Source organism: Heliconius melpomene, chromosome 21, assembly GCF_056956725.1.
Source record: "Heliconius melpomene rosina isolate 202511_hmr_F chromosome 21, ASM5695672v1, whole genome shotgun sequence".
NCBI lineage: Eukaryota > Metazoa > Arthropoda > Insecta > Lepidoptera > Nymphalidae > Heliconius > Heliconius melpomene.
In genome coordinates, this window is record NC_140409.1 from 9,380,268 (window position 1) to 9,402,291 (window position 22,024).

At 32.4% G+C, this 22,024-nt stretch overlaps 1 protein-coding gene across 4 annotated transcripts in view; it reads right to left on the reverse strand.

Moving 5' to 3' along the window:
• Nep2 (M13 family metallopeptidase neprilysin 2) overlaps positions 1-21,086 on the reverse strand; it is a 44,075-nt gene extending 22,989 nt beyond the window's left edge. For 2 of the 4 annotated variants that reach the window (XM_085206395.1, XM_085206394.1), the window contains exons 1-3: positions 20,944-21,086; positions 17,117-17,313; positions 1,059-1,109 (exon numbers count right to left, since the gene is read on the reverse strand). In XM_085206395.1, coding sequence (XP_085062521.1) covers positions 1,059-1,109; positions 17,117-17,262 — 197 coding nt within the window. In that variant the 5' untranslated portion in view covers positions 17,263-17,313; positions 20,944-21,086. The remainder of the gene's footprint in view (positions 1-1,058; positions 1,110-17,116; positions 17,314-20,943) is intronic. The other 2 variants (XM_085206393.1, XM_085206392.1) reach the window with 1 other exon arrangement.
• Between the last annotated feature and the right edge of the window lie 938 nt (positions 21,087-22,024).

Sequence of the window (22,024 nt, forward strand, 5' to 3'; positions counted from 1 at the left end):
TATGAATACATTCAATTTATTTTTCGATTAAGCCGAAGAAAATAGAAATGATGTACACTCATAATATATACTCATAACTAAGTTTAAAATAGTACAGTATGTATCTTGAAATAGCTCTATTGGCTTCATACATTCATTGATAAGATAAGACAAAATTAGTAGAACTCACGTTCTTTTATAAACTTCACATAAATAAATATAAAGGACTCATTTGAATAAGTAACAACGTAAAAGTACGACGGAGCCGATTGCTCCGAAAAAAAAAAAACATTTATTCGATATTGCTTAATTGTTTAAAAACTATTTTTGAATCTTTTATATTTTTTTTTCAAGTGCCATTACACACTTAGCGGGAGTTGAACCCGCGCCTTTTGGAAACCGTTCAAGCTCTCTGACCACTAAGCCATACGTTCTTGTTAAGCTACATTGAGATTCTTATACTTAAATTAGTTGTAGCAAGCGTATATCTTTGGGTAACAGAAATTTGTAAAAATACACCTACAGAGATACTAACAATATAAATAACTTGTAACAACAGTATAAGAATTTCGATATACAATTAGCTTGATGAGAACGTATGGCATAGTAGTCAGAGGGTTGGAGAGTTTCAAAGATGAGCGAGTTCAAATACCGCTATGTTAAAAATGTTCTAAATAAACTTCGACAGAAGGATTTTTTTTTCAGCTTCACACTGTATCCCGCATACAGCAGGATAGGCAGAGGGAACCTAGTGTTAAGACACTTCGTTCCCCACTTTCTGCCGAATTCTGTAGGCATTGCGTGTTGAGTGGCAGAACTCTACGCCGCGCTTTTGCCTCGACACCAGAGTGAAGAAATGGAAATATAAACGTAAATAAATATATCACTTCCTCGAGGGATCGAATACACAACCGCGTTACAGCGCACAGTGTGCACTACGACGGCCTCAACGAAATTTTAAAAATACTATCGGGACTGAGAAATCGATGTTCTTTATGGTAGAAAAGAAGAAGAATTTACTATATTAAGTAAGGTTCGACATGAAGAAGAATTGAACATAAATATTTAATATTACTCACTTCACGTTGTTACGCATGTTGTAGTTTGTGGTGATGTATTCGGCGTCCCCACTGAAACAAACAGAATAAATTAATTTATAAAAAAATACATAATAATAATAAAAAAATAAGAATTAATTCTATATATCTACTTATTATTTAATCTATATATATAAAATCGAAAGGTCACTCACTCATCACGAAATCTCAGAAACTACATGTGCTGGGAATCTCAAATTTTGCATAGGAGTTATTTATAGGACGTAGGTGCTCGCTAAGACGGGAATTTGCAATATTCGACTTCTAAGGGGTTGTTTTTGGGATTAAAAGTTTGTATAAAACTTCGTTACTACAAATGCTAAGAGTCTCAAAGTTTGCATAGTGGTCACTTTTAGGACGTAGGTACTCATGGAGACAGAAATTAATAATGACGCAGTTCACGCAGGCGAAGCCGCGGGCGGGCCGCTAGTAATATTATAAAAACTTCAAAGAAACATTCATTATTAACATAGATGTAATAACAACAAAACATTTCATCATTTCTAATCATATATTCAGAAGTAATTTACTATAGTCATATATTATGTAATTACATATAATATGTAATATATAATGTGACATATTATATGTTGGCGCGAACGAGAATACCATGAGGACGGTGCATTTGTAATAAACTTAATTAGACCTGATTGGGTGACACAGATGTCTAACCTCATCATCCGTGTAATGGACGGTATCCTACTTTAGAGCGGTAATGTTTTCCGCGGAAATCGTGTTAACTTGCACTTATTCGTTTATAACTAAGGATTGCTTATATTGAAATAACTTAATTTATTAATTAATTTACTAATATGATAGTTTTGGAAAGAAATTACTGATTCTCGCGGAAATTAAATTTTGCTTTATATAATAACTTGTGGACCCGTACGCGGCTACGCCCGCTTGAACTATATGAATATTTATTAAATATATTTATGAAATTATTTTCAGTTTTCATTAGAGAGATGCGTTAAGCACGCTCATTTTGGGTGACGTTTTCTAACAACAAACTTTGCAAATCGTTGCTTAGCGACGGTCGCATAGCGACGGTTGTTATTAACATGGCGGAATAAATCGAAAATATTACAAATATGAGAAAAAAAGTATCCTATGTTCATCCCGATACCCTCAAGTATCTCTATATGAGTATTTTATTACAATTAAATTAGCGGTTTGGCGTAAAAGACAGACAGACAGACAGACAGAGTTTCTTTCGAATTTATAATATATGTAGATATGGACTAGCGATCTGCTCGCGGTTTTGGCCGCTTGTACTATACAATTATTTATTTTCATCATCTGGATCTATTTTACGATCTAATAACGTTATTATTTTAAGAATAATGTTGCATGGGTAGGCAAACTAATGCTCATTTATTCAAATTTCGATAACTTTTTTTAATGAGCCGATTTTGATGAAACTAACTTAAATGTTTTGCAGAGTTAAAACAAAGCAATTGACGATAGTTTTATGTAAATCGGTTCAGTACTTTCGGAGATAAACGTGATCATACATACAGACAGACAGATAGACCGACAAGAAATTAAAAATATATATATTTTTGCTTTCTATTATTCTTCCGTTTTCATCTATTTCAGTCAAAAATACTAAATGTACGTACAGACAAAATATTTTTACTGTTTTATTATATATAAGATTGTCACCAGATTTATTATATACAATTATAATTATTTGTGAATATTAATTAGTTCGCATGTAAATATACCGTTTGGATGGTTTCGCGTGTAACCAGTAATGGTCATGGGAGTGGTGTCGATGCGTGGCGTACCACGAGGTCGATGCAAGAGTTCTACAGCTTGCGTGTTCCATTTATGCGGGGACACGTGCATCCATCCTTGACTGACCTCGACCTCTTTTATTTTTTTTTTAATATAATTAACCCAGTCCAGTCTATGATATCGGAGTGCTGATATTTCTATGGTGGTAGTACTAGGAAGTGCAGTTTCATTAATATTTTTTAATAATTAAAAAAAAAACTTATATATGCGACGAAAACTGTAAGAGTACACAAATTGTTTTTATAGTAACTATTTCCCAGTAAAAACGAATATTTTGCTTTAATCATAAATCTTGTAATATTTTCACGAATCACGTGTCGTATGTAGATTAATAATATAACAGAAAGACTACCAATATTATATTATTAATAATATTCACCAGTTAATTCGACTCTTTTGATAGCTGGTAACCTCGTTAACATTTTCTTCGGTAGTTATACTTATTTACCGTATCACACCCTAGAGTTTAAAGCAATAAATGTAATACAAAGAAATATTATTCTATAATGATGACGATAATGACGATGGCATGAAATGAAAAGAAGATTTTAACGCACTATAATAATAAGAGTCTATCGCTTAGCTGTTGGATCAAGAACCGGATGCAGAAGGCAGTTTTACTTGAGACGGCGCGTATTATGCGGAGGTTCCTCTCTCTGGAGCCCTAGCCACCGATGGCTGGACCCTTGTCCCGCCCTCGGAAGAGTGGTGTTTTTATATTTTTAAATGTATTTTTTTATAATAATTTATATTTAAAAACGTAAAATTGATTTACTAATTTAATAAAAGTATATTCTATATTTTTTTTTATTTGCAAATTCTAAACTTCAAATTGCAATAGGTAAAAGTTAAAAATTTCCAGAAACACCACGAAATATTGTTTATTTCCTGCAAACTTTCTTATAAATCTAGCTGAATGTTGTCGTCGTCATTATAAGTTTATTAATTTGGGATGTAAAGTTATACGATATACACACATTGTTATTTCTTATTTCGCTCAGGCTAAGAACTCACATGTTATAATTATTTTATTTTTTACACCGTTTTTGTCCCGTGATAACAATCAATTTTTTTTATTTTTTTTAGCTTTTCACTGTATCCCGCATACAGCAGAGAGAGGGAACCTAGTTTCTACACTCCTTTCCCCATTTTCCGCTGAATTGTGGAGGCATAGCGTGTTAAGTTGTGGAACTCAACGCTGCGCTTTGCCTCGAAACCAGACTGAGGAAATGAAAATATTAAATATTATAATAATAATATTATAAAATTTATCTCCCAAGAAAATTTTGTTAACACAAGTTTTGTTAGCGCGAAACAGTAATTATATAAATTTTATAATAAAATAAAATACGAGGATAATAAATACTTAGTATTGATTATATCTTACGTTGTGAACAAAAAATCAATAACTTTAATTACCGGTTACATTTACAACATTTATAAGTAATAAAAACACAACATGTGATGAGAAACAAGTCACGATTTAGTTATTACGTATCTCATAATCTAATAATATTTATGAATATTATCTTCGTAAGTATATATATCCTATATTCTCAATTGAATTCAATAAATTGTTTATTTTATTTCAATACACATAATAAACAATAATTATAATTAGGCACATCATTATTCCTGGAGATTCCTCCATCTTTGATAAGCGGAAAAGTTGTAAAAGCTATATGTGGGTATCATAAATATAAAATAACATGGCAAGTTCTATTTGGTCTTGGCTACAGAGGGTTCGGTGCCAATTTTATTATTGTAGGTAAATGGGAACGTGTAGATAGGTAGATAGGTAAGTTTGTACGATTTTTTACGATATACGTTTTAATTTTGTATTGTAAGCTCGCATTTCTTGTTAAATTCCATAACAGTAGTAGATTTAAAAATTTAAATTTCTATGCTCCAAGCGACCGTAGATGTTGATATTTGATGTAAATTTTAGAGAATCTCTATCTCAAAGGCCGGCAACGCACCTGTAGTTCCTCTGGTGTTGCACGGGGGTGGCGGTCATCAATTACCACCCGTGATCCGTGCTGACCCGTACTTATTTGTCTTGTCTTTAAACGATCTTGAGATAAATGACGGACCGACATACAGGAAGAGTGAGTTCTGTATTATTGTTTGAGGTGTCCTAACAAAAGCAACGAGTCACTGCTGGTAGATAACGCCTCGTAAAATAAATAAAATGAACAAAAAAAGAAACAAACAAACTGAATTTTTGTACCCTTGGTTAAAAGTATACTAGCTACTATAAGTATACAGTATTAAAATATCTTAATCATAAAAATCCTTGTAATGTCACTAGTTTTATCTAGGTACTAGCGGCCCGCTCGCGGTTTCACCCTCGTGAACTATGTTATTATTAATTTCTGTCTCCATGACTACATCCTAGTGACGTCTATGCAAAATTTGACACTCCTAGCATTTGTAGTAACGAAGTTTCATACAAAATTTCAACCCCAAAAACAACCCCTTAGAAGTCGAATATTGCAAATTCCCGTCTTAGCGAGCACCTACGTCCTATAAGTAATTCTTATACAAAATTCGAGATTTCGTGATGAGTGAGTGACCTTTCGATTTTATATATATAGATTTATAGTACCTATCAAATATTTAATGGTAGTAGGTAGTTACATTTAGTGGGAATCGTACTAAATTGTATATATAGCAGGGTAGGCAGAGGGAACCTACTGTTAAGACACTCCGTTCCCCACTTTTTCCGAATTATATATATGTTGACTGGTGTAACTCAATCCAAGACTTTCGTGATAGATGATACCAAAGCGAAGAAATGAAAATATTAATAAATAATAATTCATTTCTCCGAGTGGGGTCGAATCCACAACCGTCGCGTTACATCGATTTACACAATTCTACTTATAGATAAATTGCAAGTCTAAGAAAACTAAATTGTAAACTATACTTATTACATAATCTTTACATAAACCGTGTAGTCCACGCGAGCAAATCTATATTATTTCACAAATTAAAGGTTTTAGCCAATTAAGTGCGTAATTTACATTTCTTACCTCTGATGTAGAGGCAAAGCGCGTCGTAGAGTTCCGCCACTCAAAATGCAATGCTTCTAGCATTAGGCGGAAAGTGAGAAACGGAGTGTCTTATCACTAGGTTCCCTGCCTATCGTGCTGTGTGCGGAACACAAGCGTGAAGCCGATTTGATTTATTTGACTTTTGATTTAAATGTGTAACGCCTTTCAAACTTAGCGGAACGTTACATCTGTATAATATTGATAACAAAAAATAGAAAAATATTAACCAGTACATTATTTATTAACTAGTGATAAGAAGTCAGAAGCTTTTTGGCAGACGTCGTTCCATATATCAAGTGAATGGGAAGTAATTGATAGTATTGGTCAGCAGACCGTGATCCAGGCTCTATAAATCAATAACGAAATGAAAATAATTTTTATCGTTTGTTTGTGTGGATGTGTGTGCAAATGATTGACGTCTTCCATATTCAACTATCGGAATCGCTTGGGTGGTCGTGCTAGAAAAAACATGTTTTTTTTTTATTTTTTACCATCAATGGCCTTCAAAGGCTAATTGGTCGAAGGCGATTTTCCTTTGTAGAGTGCATGCAACCTGCTTAAGTGAGTCTTGGATAGCTAAGAAATGTCTATAATTGAGAAGGATTTGTAGAGACTTAAAATAACTTAATTCCCTTTATGAGTGAATTTGAACAGGTTGGGACAGATTTCGACATGTTTGTTTACAAAGAATTTATATGTAAGCGGGGCGCCTCTGTAAGTGAGAGAACTTTAATTTTAAACCTGCCTAACTAGAAACTGTATAAATGAAAACTTTCATCTTACCATTTAGTTACGATATCTATGGTCCCTTGACTTGCCAACTGTATTTTTCCAAAATAAAGTTGTTGTTAGTGTGTTAGGTGTTACAAAAGAAGATAAAGTATAAATAAAATTAAAATGTATTTATTACATCAATAAAATCAAAACAACTTTACTGTACAAGGTATAATAATTTGCATAATTTTTTAGATATAATCATTTATCAGTACTATAAACTCCTCTAACATTCTAGATTAGAAACTTTTACGACGGTAGGCTGTAAAACAAGAAGCCTGCAATGAGCTCAATTTCCCCTATAAACATATACATCGAATGTGCAGTCTACTTTAAACTAGTTTTAAGTTGACGTTAAAACTACCACACTATATTTCTTAGTCCACGACTAGTTTTCTCGTGGCTTTAATGAATGGTCATTAATGAAATTATGAATATGGTATCACAAATGAATATCCTCACATTATTATTGAAATATGTGCGCTCGTGTTTACTTACTCGTACACGCAGTGCGCGTCCTACAAAACGAGAAAGTTAAATTGTAAATACTTAAGTAGTGCTCCTCTAACAGAAAACGAACAGGTTGCCCATAAAAGGAATTAACTTAGTAGGTCGAGTCTCCTAAGCTATACTCCACGTTATATAGGAAAGAGTTAATTAAAAATGGAGTTTTATGTGAAATATGTATGTATGAAATATACGAAAATGAATTCAACTATTATTTTGTTCATAACAGATTGAGATTTTTTTAATGTGACGCATTTTCTGTACATAGCAGGGTAGGTAAATTAACCTAGTGTTATATACATTTTTTAGGGTTCCGTAACACACAAATTTGATGTGTTAAGACTTTCTTCCTCAAGCATCGATAACAGTATTAAACTGAAATCAATTTCAGTATAATGTCCTTTATAGTATAAAAAAAATAAACTTCTAAATATGGACCCAAATTGCATGAAATTCGCCAAGCAATCAACATCTATAGAATACTTCTCGTTTATCTAGACTAGAATTATGAAATTTGGTAACAAGTGGAACGTGAAATGATACAATTAAACTAAATAGTCCCAAAATTGCCGATTTACAGATATTTAGCAGAAAAAACCGTTGCAAACTTATAATTGTAGTTCATTTCATACAAAATCAGTGCAAAGTTATGTTTGTTTGTCAACTTGTAAAGTTGTATTTTCCGTTAACCTACAATCTAGAAATTGGTACGGAAACGTCGGTGATCGAGTTTCCAACCGACCGACTAACACTTGATTTAGTTTGCACTCTATTTTCCGACCGGTGCACTAGTCTAGCCTAATGGCTATAGCGATTAAAAAATATATAATATTATATTATATATAAAAATATATTAATTACCTCAATGGTATTCAAATCTATAAAAATCACATTTATAATCAAATTATGTCTCAATAGATACATAACTTTAACTATACCACTACCATATTTAAGCTTCACGCTGTATCCCGCACACAGCAGGGTAGGCAGAGAGGCCTAGTGTTAAGGCACTCCGTTCCCCACTTTCTGGCGATTTCTGGAGCCACTGCGTGTTGACTGGCAGAACTCAATACCGCACTTTGCCTGGACAACAGAGCAAAGAAATGGAAATATAAACGTAAATAAATACTCCACTTCCTCGAGTGGGGATCGAACCCATAACCGTCGCGTTACAGTCACACTCTTGCACCGATGCGCCCTACGGCCATATTTAATGAATAATAAATCACACTCAGATATTACAGAAATATCAATAACAATGGAAAGTACTAAGGGATAGAGAACTACTCTGTTACAAGCATCACAATGTCAAATTGATAAAAATGAACGTAATGTATCGATGGTGAGTTCGATGTTTTACTACCGCCGCCATTTTACGATGATGGGATATATCCATTTCACAAAATATACTCATATTTATGATCGACAATAGATCATCGATCGCGGCAAGCATGGAGAAGCACTCGAGGTTATAGAAAATAAATAGATTTTACAGCCATAAAATAAATATGCGTAACATACGAGTAAATTCATATTGGCTCTCGTATCGCAGTCGTTCGCGTTCCTTGTCACCTACGAATATCTTTCAATTGTCACACGTTCGATTTGAATACAATAGTAAAAGCGACGTCGAATAAATAGTGATGTCGTGTGTGTAATTTGTGTCAATAATTTTTCTTTTGTAACTCTCTAAGGCACGTTTTTCTTCAGCAGGTAATTTTAATGATTGATTGTGCAATTAAAATAGTTTATTAAGATATTGTGCGGGGAGAAAAAATGGACGCTCTTGCGAGTGACATGGCACATGGAACAGGCACATGGCGCCCTACTACCAATAATCTATTTTGTCTTTTATTTATACATTGGTCTATTGAACATCTGTGCTAAATCGTCAAGTCTATTTGAGCGTGGGTAGTCTTCATAAAGTGATATTTTTATATATTTTATTGTTTCTCAAACTGTAAAATGCTTTAGTTTTAGTGTCAAATATAAAATGAAGTGTTGCGAGTAGTGCCAAGGATAAAAGGGCGTAATATAGTAGATTAAATAAAAGTATCAGTAATTTCTTATACAAAATCGATAATGCAAGAATGAAATAGACAATAATAGAACGAAGTTTTTCCCTCGCTACTAGCAGTCTTGTGTAGCATGATATTTATACCTTCACTAAGGAGCCCTTACGTAAATTATTTCTTCAATTTTTTTCAACTTAAGAACTGTATGCCACTCATATTTCAATTAAACCCTTATAAATATTATTATAATATTATAATTTTGTTTTTCATCTTTACACTTTTTCCGGTATAATCGATAGACTAAAAGACCTATAGCCTTCGAGACTTCTACGAAGAACTGGAGGAAATAAAGACACCAATATGAGCATACCCTCTAGGGAAGATTGACCCCACAACAATAATCTGTCTTCTGCTGGTGCTGCTTTATTGGTGTTTTCAATGATATTTATTTGTCAATAAAAACTTCCCCTCATAATGAACAACAATTATTATATTAATGAACCATATTCTTATTTCTTACATAAGCTTTTAGCTATCCATTACGGTTGACCATGGCATATTTCAAATCTTTATTTTTGTTTATATTATGCTGAACAACGTTTACTACCCGGCTTTTCATAATTTACTATTTTAATTGAAGAGAATAAATAGAGAGCCAAAAATATTAAAAAATCATAAATTCATATTCCACTACTATTTTCTCATCAACATATTTCTTTATTGTAAAAATAATTAATGTACAGACATACTTTCTCAATTGTTTTATTATATCATATATATAATTTACACGTATTAATGGAAAAATTATAATGAGTTTATTATTTTAGAGTTTAAGGAATTAAATACATAGATTGTACTAGACACCAGGTGGACGCTGTTAGATCTATTGTAACTAAATATGTACTGAACATGGACGATATTAAAAAAATATTAATTTAAACCTTAGTAGTATTGAACAAAATGAGCCTTTAAAAGATAAATAAATAAACTACGACTTCCATTCGTTTTCCTTAAGATTCCTTAAGCTACAGGTTTTTGCAGTGATTCCCCGAGAGGATTAATACAACACTTTTCTTCATTAAGGATGTACTAGATTAAACTTATCCTATAAAGTTACGACCGGGGTAACCTTGAAATGAGACTACATTTTTTATAATAGTAAAATTCTATTTTTATTTAGAGTCTCGCATTTTTTCGTATTATTTACTGTGATTTTTGCCAAAATTGACAATTTTTATTATATACCAGCTATTACCCTACAAGTTTGTTTGTTTGTTTTAGATATTCTCTATTTGTCTATGTATGTATGTATGTTACTTGGCGTTGTAGAGTCCAAACGCCTTGACCGATTTTGATGACTTTGTGGTTTGTCTTTATGACATTTTTTAATGGTTCAATCTCTCTTAGCTTAAATTCTGTTGGTTTATTCAGCCAGTAAATATATACATACAGCCTAACCACGGCTTAGGCTAGATAAAAAAAATCCTATTAACTTTCTTTACTGCCAAGCCGAAGCTTTATTAGTTTTTTATAACGTTATTATAGGAAAGAAAGCAACTGTCCGATCCAGCGTACTACGAGTGAGAGATAAAGCCTTTGTGGAATATAAAATGATTTACAAGGTCAAAAAAAATTGTTTCAATGCTTAAAAAATATTAATATTTAAAAATTTATGTATTTTTTCTATAACTTAGAGCATTATACTTTAACTTATACTAAGCTTTGATTAGGAAGGAATACACATACGAGTGTATTCTTTCAATAGTTGAAATATTAATTTTAATACAAGAAAGAAAATCGATGCATTCAATGAAAAAAAAAACCTATAGGGTAGATGTGCCTATTTTATTTTATAATTTATAAGGCAATCACATGCCTGTGTAATGTAAAAAACGTGATTGAGATATTTCTAGCTAAGTTGCTTTCCAACATAGAAACGCGTTCTTTTTTCTTTCTCCATTATAATACTTTGATGGAAAATAAATAACTTTTAAACAGTACATTTAGACCTGAAATAAAAAATACTAGTTTCGATTGTAAACGCGACAGGTTGTGGTTTCGGCAACTCGGGAAAATAAAATATTTAAAAATTTCATTTCCTCGCTGTGGTGTCGAGGCAAAACGCTTCCAGAATTCGGCGGAATGTCTTAAAACCAGTTTCACAGTTCTCTGTGGTTACTCTGCTATGTGCGAGATACAACGTACAGCTAAAAATATAATACCGCATTTTGACTCCTCTTTAAAAAGTCTAGATTAAAAATAATTGATCTAAATCATTAAAAAGTACATTATTACAATTTTACAAATCCGTTCTTTTGTTATATTATATTATTTTAAATGACTTCACTTACCATTTAAACTATCATTATTAAAGCTATTGATGATAGATTAGACCATAAACTATCAGACATATCAATAAAATATCTAGAGATATTTAATAAATAAATGTTTGATATTTTTTATTGACTTAAAAACGTAGCGATGTGACGTTCACCTCCTTTAAAGATACAATTCCAATAAAAACGTTCGAAAACGACGTATTTACTTATACAGAATGTAAAAGGACATCAAATATTTTATGTAAACAACATACCTTAAGCTACGTCGGTAACAAAATTATAAGGAACTTTAGTTTGTCCAAGAGAATCGTGACTGGCATGTTAGGGACAAACAGATAAACAGACTTATACTTGCTGCCTTACGTGTGGAATAATGATAAGTAAAAGTGATGATACACTTATTATCCCTCATATAGCAGGATGGAGGGAGCCAGACAGAGTCCCGTTCCCCAGTTTACACCAAATTCTGGAAGCATTCTATGTTGAATGGCAGATCTTAACGCCACGCTTTGCTTCATTACCAAAGCGAGGAAATATTTATTTTTTAAATATTTTTTTTCCTCAAATGGGAATCAAATCAAATACCTTTCGTGTATACGCTAATATTATCACACGCTTATGCCCCAGCATTCCGCCTCAAATGGTTTTTTGTGTGCTTTCAATACCATTTGTGTAACTATTAGACTTATGCCACTATAACTAATTTCCTTTAGTTTTAATAATGTTCACTTTAGAAATCGCTTTAGAAGTGCGCTGAAAGCATTCATTAATTATTAAAACGGTTAAGTAATTATCTGTACTTATACAAAGAAATAATACACAAATTTAAGCGGGTGAAGCCGCGAGCTGGTCGCTAGTATAAAATAATTATACAATACATGGAATCATTTATTCTCTCCATTTACTTAATATATTTAAAATATACAAAGTATCTGAGGTAGGTAGGTTTTTTAACGAAGCGAGATATCTCGCGGGACTCCTAGCCGCTCTTAGATAATATAATTATTACGTCCAAGCGCTCTAGCTAACTAAGTCATACACAACCCACTATGTTGGCCACTAAAATTCACTTACGAGCAGGTATATCTACGAACTAAAAGTGCACGACTATTTTGAGAATTTCGTGAGAAAATAGTGAATCTAGGAATAGAACTATTTTTCTCATTTCATAGCGCTTCTTACAATCCCCTATTTTATAGTATATAATACTACTATATCTCCATAAAATGTTTAACATACTAAATATATAATAATATAATCTTTTACAGGTATAAATCGGTATTAAAACAATAGTATGTGCTTGGTGCCAGAGCGAAGAAATTAAAATATTAATAAATAATTAATTCCCCCGAGAGGGGATCGAAGCCGCAACCGTCGCGTTACAGTCACACCCCTGTACCCCTACCCCACAACTGCCCCAAATAATAATTTGAAATATAAATATATTAATTGAAAAAATCATAGTTTATTTATTTATATTTCGAACTTGATGTAAATGCTGTTAGCCTTATTGGCCTTTGAAGGCTTATTGGCTTTTAAAGCGATTGGATTAGGAAGATTGTACTCTGTCCCTGAGAAAGTGCACTACGTGACTGTTTGACAGGATGTCGATGGCGGCAAGAGCGTGCCCTGCGGGACGCGAACCTAGGCTAGCCATCGTTGAGCTAGGAGACTCCCTATTCTAATCAAACCACGTCCAAGGCGAGACTAGGGACAAATTAGACTAATGAATTCATATTGATGTAATAGTTTTTTTTATTTTAAAAGTGAGTTGAAAGAGGGGTATGGGGAGACCTTGGTTGACCTTCGAAAACACCTTCCTCAAGTATCAAAGTTACTAGAGGAAGGTCACGTAAAAAGCATTAGGACCCCCCGAAGGGCATGTATGAAGAGGTTGATGATAGTGGACGAGGCGAAAGAGGTATATAGAGACCGTAGCGTTTGGCGCTCCGTTCTCTCTGTCTACCCCGCTAGGGATAAAGCGTGAAGTTAAGTTAAGTTTAAGGTATTCAAATTCACAGGTACATTGAATTTAACTATTAATGTGTTGTAATATTCCATACAGCGTTCCTTGATAAATGGACTAGACAACACAAAAATATATATTGAATTCGAACTAATATGTAGTTGCTGAGATTACCCAGATAATAATGAAAGAAAAGACGCCAGCGCCACTACAACTTCAATAATTTAAAAAAATATTTTTAAAAAAGGCCTTTTTTTGGTATTGGCTAATTGTAATATGAACATTATTTAAGTATGACCTCCTTTATAAATGTTTTTCTATGCTATAAAAATAAATTAAAACAGATATCCATTGTACAAAGTTTGTATTGGATGAGTAATTAAATGGCGATTTAATTAAGCGTATCAGTAAATATTACACTTTTCTTATTTATTTGGTACAAGTTATTGTAATTATTTGAAAAATATGATAACAGCAAACAGCTTCACGCTTTTTTACGCATATCAGGATAGGCAGAGGAAACCTTAGAGTATTGAGTTAAGACTCTCCTTAAACTCTCTGATCAATTTTTGAGACATTACGTGTTAATTAGTGAAACTCATCACTGCAATTTGTTTAGGCATCAGAGCAGGTATACATTAATCCGTATGGGGATCGGGCCATCACGTTTAGGGTCAGTCTTTGTTTGCGACGTGGCAGGCTCATAAAATTTAATAATCACTATCCCTTCATTTACATAATAAAATGTATTTTTTTACCGTTACAGAAATTACAGTAACAATAAATATTAAAAACCAATTTTCCATCTTTATTTAGACCAGCTATTTGGTGCTTACTATTTATTTATTGGTTTTAAGAATTTCCCTCTTTTGTTCTAGGAAGTACTGGGTAAGTCTACTCTCCGTACCTCTAAAATACTAAGCATCATTGACAAAACTAATCCAATAGTTTAAATTAATTAAAAAATTAGAAACCAAATCTGAAATTGAAATTATACATCTAAATGAAATACCGAGAGCAATTTCCAATAATTTTCCGATCACACAAGAGCGTACGTAGTGGAAATCTGAACTTGAATTCCACATAATTGAGTAATTCCACATACGTATGTAGGTACGTTCATTGAATATTGAATCCACGTGCAAGTTATAACTGTAATTTATCATCAAATCTATTTAGTTACTAACAACTCTATTCATTTGAATAAATTATGTTCACTAAATAAGTTATTGTAAGCTAAATGGTTTTATTTTTTTTGCATCCCGCTGTATCCCGCACACAGGTGGGTAGGCAGTGAGAACCTAGTGTTACGACACTACGTTAACAATTTTACACCGAGTTCTGGTCGCATTGCGTGTTGAATGGCTTTGATACCAGAGTGAAGAAATGAATATATTAACTAATTTATTTCCTCGATTGGGAATCGAACCCACAACCACTGAATTAATTTTAATAATAGTTTTTAATTGTGACTTCGCTCCCATGGTCAATGGAAATAAGTAAGAGGCATGAGTAACACACAGGACACTTGGAGAGTCCGACGTAACTCTGAACGCTGATACAGTTGGTTACGTCGAAATGATGAATATAATGTAATATAACCTGTCTTCGAGTATTTATCGAAGAAAGGCTAATAACTAAAAAAAATATTGTTTCTATTCTATTTCCTGAGATTAGTTCGTTCGACTACACAAATTCAAATTTATAACATTAGCATAGAATATATTTTTCTTGAGTTTACCTTGTCTCTACAAGTTAAAATTTCTAAGAAAACAATTTGCTTTGATATAACAAAAAAATATATATATTGTTTCGAAATAACGATATATATATTCAATTTAAATGTGTAGTTTAATATTATATATTAAAAACGCGAATATTATGTTTTAATTCCAATTCACAAAACAAAACAAAGCTGCTTCACGCTCTTTCCCGGGTAGCGTAACGGGATAAACAGAGATAACCCAGTCTCGAAACACTGCTTTCTCCCCTTTCCATCCGTATTCGTGACTGCGTGTAGAGTGGCAGAAGTCTACGCCGTAATGTGCGCATTTCCCTCGTAATGTTTTTATCAGAAGAATATCTTCAACCAATCGGGACCTATTCTTCAACCATTGAATTTCAACAGGGAACCTATATTTCTATTAACTAAGAGTTATATTCTTTACAATTTTACGTTCGTATAAATAATTATAATATACTTATCAGTAGAGTATATCATCTCAACAGATCCTATCCACATTATTTGACATAATACTTAACAAATACTACGTAATAAATGCTAAGAACAGCAATTACCTCGTTCGTTGGTTGCGTTCTTATATTATCGTTTATATATGTAATATTAATTTTCGTATAATTAGCTTAATGTAGAATCCATTATATTTTAAATTATATTTTAATTGTAATTATACTATTCATTATATCTACAACAATGGCCTTAATTTATCTAAAACTAAAAGTCTTTGATATTTAAATTAACTATTTTTTTTTCATTCACACACACATTAACTTTGTATCCCGCATTTAAAAGGGAAGGCAAGGGAAAGTAGACTGATCATTTCGTAATATTATAGAGACATTGCGTGTTAGAAACTTACCAGATCAGGATAAGGAAAATAATTAATTACCCAGGGTGGGAATCGAACCCATAACCATCGTGTTTACAATCAGACAGTGTGCAGCGACTTAATTAATGTCTAATATTTGAAATATCAGACATTTAACGGAGTCCGTAAGTAATATACTCGTATTTATTTGCCAATGTCGTGTTGTATTTACAAAACGTATTACGTTATTCATTTAGGATATCTCGCTGCATACGTTATGCTTATAGTCTTTTTAATTATGGTGGTTTATGTTCTATTGTAAAAAGCTATTAAAAAACCACATATTCCTTTGATCTTTTCAATGCAAAAATATTCATTTAATACAAAAATATAAATTATTTACGATAGATCCTTCTATACCTGGGAGGTAAAGCTTTCGACAGAAGTTATATACGCACTTTATAAAAAAATACTTAAATAGAACCAATAGATATTTTTGGTTCGATTAAAGTATTTTTAGTATGTTTTTAACATGTATAATTTTTCGAATATAAAAAAATACAAGTGTTACATTACAATAAAAGAAAATAAATAAATCGAGATTTGACTGCTCTTTGCGTTTCTTTTTTCTTGTAGTGAAAGATATGAAATAATTATTTAGTCCTTGATTACAAGTAATGTAAAAAGCAATTAAATTTCATATAAATATATGTAAATATACGATAGATAATTAACACGCGACAGCGTCGGTGAGAGGGGATATGTGTTTCTTGCATTACGACATTAAATAAGTTTGCTTTCACATACTACGGTGAAAATATACAAAAAATATTTATTTTCAGGAACCATTTACAATTTACATACACAGAGAAGGCACACGTACATGAAAATTAAAATCCGCTTAAATGCACATCGAATTCAGAATTAATATAAATGACGAATAGTGTAAAAAATGTAATTCGCTTTGCATTTTTAATATATGTAAATATTAATAAATAAGAAAATTACAATTTGTATTTTAAAAAGGGGCTTACCTCATGGGGTCGGAGGTTTGTGAAGAGTTGTCGGGGTAAGGATGTTGCGGTTCGAGCTGAGTGACCGCGTGTCGGCTGTGGCTCACCTGTCGTGACCACTGCTTCTCTCGATCGCGGTGCGACTGAATCGCGCGCCCGCTCGACATTCACTTTTATACAATTCCCCTTCTCAACTGCTTTTCTTGTCCTCGGCAACCCTAAAACATATTAAATTAAAAAATTATGTGTGTCAGTCCGTCTTCTGTATACAATTTTAATGTCTAGATTTGTACAAAACGTCAATATATTTTATATTTTTGGAAATAATGAAATAATCGTTGATTGTCGCCAAATAAGGCTATATGAGGTGATAAATATTTGCATAAGTACCGGTACGATAAATTTAAAAAATAAGAAATCTACAAGCATACCGGTACGAATAAATTCAAAAAATAAGAAACAAAGAGACAAAAAACCGACCTAGAATAATAATTTGCTCCTGAAATCGGCGGTTTTGAGTTCGATTCCTACTCGGGAAAATAAATATTTAATATTTTTATTTCTTGACAAAGTATCCTCAACACGCAATTCCTCGGGCGTCGGAAAGAGGGTTACGGAATTGTTTCGATGGGCTTTATATAGATATTTTGATAAATTTGATAAATTTTGTGTGTATGTAAACTAATTGGTTCAAGAGTTATGAGAGTCTAAAAAGTAGCTTAAAACTGTTAAGTATTTAAATAATAAATTTAACATTATTCTTATACATTTGAAACTCTTTTATGCTTTGAAGGCTTTTCTATCCGTATATTCTAGTATTTCCAATATAGATTGTACTCTACGAGCCTTTTCCCTCGTATTTATTATTTAACAGTCGATGACCCAATTGTGTACATCGTAGAAGGTACTGTAGACTGCGGGGATACGACGTCAAGTTCACTAATAGATAACAAAGGGGGAAAACATCCGTTTTTCTGAATTTTACTTTGAAAGTGAATTGTATTTTTTTTTTATTTTGAGTAGGTTAATTGTAGTTAAAATAAGAATAATTCGGAATTATTTGACTCCTTTTATGTCATAGCATTGTATAGTATTTAATATTGGTTTGTATTTTCCAATATTGATATCGTTAAATTAAGACATATATTTGTAAAATAGTAAAAAATATTATTATAAAAACTATGCTTAAGCTTTGTATATTTTTGTTGTATAATGATGTATGTATATGTTTGGTCGCAAGCCTAGGTTTGAATCCCGTAGGGGCGTCTTTGTAAGCGACGACATCCTCTCAAGCAGTTACGTAGTGCTTGCACTTTCTCAGGGACAGACTACCTTCTTTCTTCCTCAGTCGGTGTTGCTATAAAGGCCAGTAGGACTAACAGCATTAATCTCAATTTTTTAAAATAAAGGTAACTGTGCAAGAAGGATTTAACAATGGAGGAAGATCGTGAAGATTATAATATTATTTTGGTAATAGTTAACAATTAAGTAAAACCATTTAATTAACCTCAAACAAAAAAATACAGGTTAGTTTCTTCCTTACTCGCAAACGAAGGTTATGTACTCTTGTCGTTGTTTTCTATTGTTTTATTCGGTGAAAATTGTTTTGTTATTTTCTAATTTCATCAAAATTATGAAAACAAGTTGTTAATGATGGAATGTATAAATTATATATTTAATATGTTCACAAATTCAAAGTATTATAGGCGACTGACTTCAAAGGGTGCAGGACCAGACGGAGTGGCGAGCATTGGGGGAGACCTATGTCCAGCAGTGGACTTTAAAAGGCTGATGGATGGATGGATAGGTGACAAGCTGGCAAAGCCGCGAGCGTGATAGTAAATATATAAAACTGTAAATATACCTATCGTTGATAATCGTAATACTACGACATCTTATTAAAAAGTGTTATTTATTTTAATATACTGTAATTAATATATCGATAGAAAATGTCATAGTAAATAATGAACAATAAATTCCCCTGCGAACGCAAGGGCTGCCAATCAATAAATCAAACAACACAACAATTGCTTAAATCTAGCTTTTAGCACGAATTAATCAAATAAATACAAGAAAACATAAACAAACACGAAAAAATCAGAAGCAAATCCTTGGGAAGGGCTATGTCCAGCTGCAAAGGGCTAATGATGATGAAGAATTAAATTAAAATATTAATATTAACTATTTCCTATTAACTGATTGGTAACAGACATAATTATGCTGTAATCTATATATATAAAATCGAAAGGTCACTTACTCATCACGAAATCTCAGAAACTACATGTGCTAGGAATCTCAAATTTTGCATAGGAGTTACTTATAGGACGTAGGTGCTCGCTAAGACGGGAATTTTCAATATTCGTCTTTTAAGGGGTTGTTTTTGGGGTCGAAAGTTTGTATGAAACTTCATTACTACAAATGCAAGGAGTCTCAAATTTTTCATAGACGTCACTAGGACGTAGTCATGGAGACAAAAATTAATAACGACATAGTTCACGCGGATGAAACCGCGAGCGGGACGCTAGTTTAATTACATAGCTTAGTGAAAAGTCAATTTTTCAGTATTCAATTAAAAATATTTGCGAAGCTGACATGACATGGTGAACTACAAAGTCACGCAGATGATATAGTTAACTCCAACTCCCGAAGCAAAGCAGCAGTTGCGTTTCTAAAGCGTTTAAGAGGTCGTGCATCTTTCTTTTCGGTGCCGCCAATCTCACAGATGCCGCGCTCGTAAGAAACACGCGGGACTGGAAAATTATGCGTGATAGGAAGCCTTGGAGCCCCCATAAGATTATAACTGTTTTTTAAAAAATAATAAAAAATAAAAATATTTATTTCAGTTTCACATATTATATAGCTACATAGAAAGTAATGAGACCAACCTAGTAAGTAACAAGTATAATACTAGTACTTGTAACAGGAGGCCCCGCTCTTCCATAACACTTTATACATTCGTTATGGAAACAAAAACAAAAATAAATGGGATATAACTAGACATGTTTACGGGAGCGCGAGTGGGCTTTTTAAAAATAACTAAATAAGTTAAATTTAAATTTACTTTAATTAAAATAAGAACAAAGGTATATGTTCTTATAACTAACTTAAAATTAACTTAACTAGTGAATCGACCGAGCAGAAGTGCATGCTCTAATCGACTAAAGAATAAAATATATAATAATTAAAACTAAAACACTACGTTTGTTTCCCATGGCATGAGGGGATTCGCGTTACATACGCCGAACGCTGATTAGGCGTTTACCGGTACCGTTCTCACACCATGAGGCAACATAACTAACTATAGCTACTTTACATATAAACACAATATATATATATATATATATATATATAAAAACGTTGTTGCGTATATTTCTGCGAGGTAGGTTAAACCTGGTTCACTAAAATATTCATGTCAAGTAGCATGACCCCTAATATTTCCTCTAGTGATATTTGAACCATAAACTATTGATCTGTATAGTGTCTAGTCAAGCACTAAGCCACAAAGGTGCTCTTACATTGAATTAATAATATACTGCTAGAAAATAATTACAATAATTTAATTACGGTGATTTTATGACGAGCATTAGTATCTATTACTGTGTTAATGGAAATAATTACACTAAATCTATTGAATTAATTTATTTTTTCGTTTCACGCTGTCTTAGGCAGATGGAATCTAGTGTTAAGACACTCCGTGGGAATCGAACCCACAACCGTCACCACACGACGGCCTCTATTTATGGAATCAATAATAAATAAATTATTGAAATCACTGATTAATAGACACTATCACATTAGTAGATTGTTAGGCACTATCTGTATAGCGTATACTTGGTAACGTGACTTACCTATTCATTTGTAATTTGGGTAAATTACGTTATCACAAGAGAATTATGACCTATTCAAACAATACACAAACACAAATTGATTGCAAAGAAATCAATACAATCGGCCACGCGGAACCACCTGTTAACTGTTACTACTGACCACCTATTACTGATTACTGGTTTTTAATAAGTGACAAATCTTAGGACATTTATAACTTGATATTTTATCTAACATACCACTTAAAGGCTAAAATAATTGATAAATTATAATGATTTAACAAACAATGGGGTAATGTAACATATGAATGTTAAACATTAATCTTCTTCTTCTTCTTCTTCTTCCTGGCATTAATCCCGGCTATTACCGGGGTCTGCCTTCCTACTTAACCTACTCCACTTTGCACGATAAATGTCAAACATTAATATCTCAAAATAATAAAAATAAAAGTAAAATAATAAAAGTCAATAGTCATTGTGGTGCGCAGCTAGAAATAAATATTATCCCGATATAATATGAACGAATATGTCTCTATATGGGTGAAAAGAGGAGAAATAATCTATCACTGCGGCCCGTATTTAAAAACCGCTCTCAATACGAGATCGATCTTGAGATGCCGTTTTTGTTCATAAATGCATCTATAAATGTAAACGGCATCTCAAGATCGATCTCAGATTTCCTAGATTTTCTTTGCCGAACCGCTATAATGTGTCTTATGCCGGAAGTATCGTGCATTACACATTAAATATAACAATAATATCTGGATTTTACATAAAATAATTATTTTAATATAAACCTGTAAGCAAAGGCTATTACAAAAGTACTTATAAAATGTTTTTTTGTGTAAGTGAAAAAAAAAAACTTTTCCTCATATTGTTAGATAAATATTATTATAATTGTTAAAATGAATAAATACAAAAGGGGTCAAAAAACTTTCCGAAGCTGCTATTCAAGTTCATATCAAAGCTTCAAATTGTGTGGCATACCGTTATTGATGCTAATCTGGCTATTATTGTAAATATATGGGTAACGGAACTTATCCCATTGTCACAGTCTCTACGACAATTTGACGAAAGTAAATGTTAAGAGAATATAATATCTGGT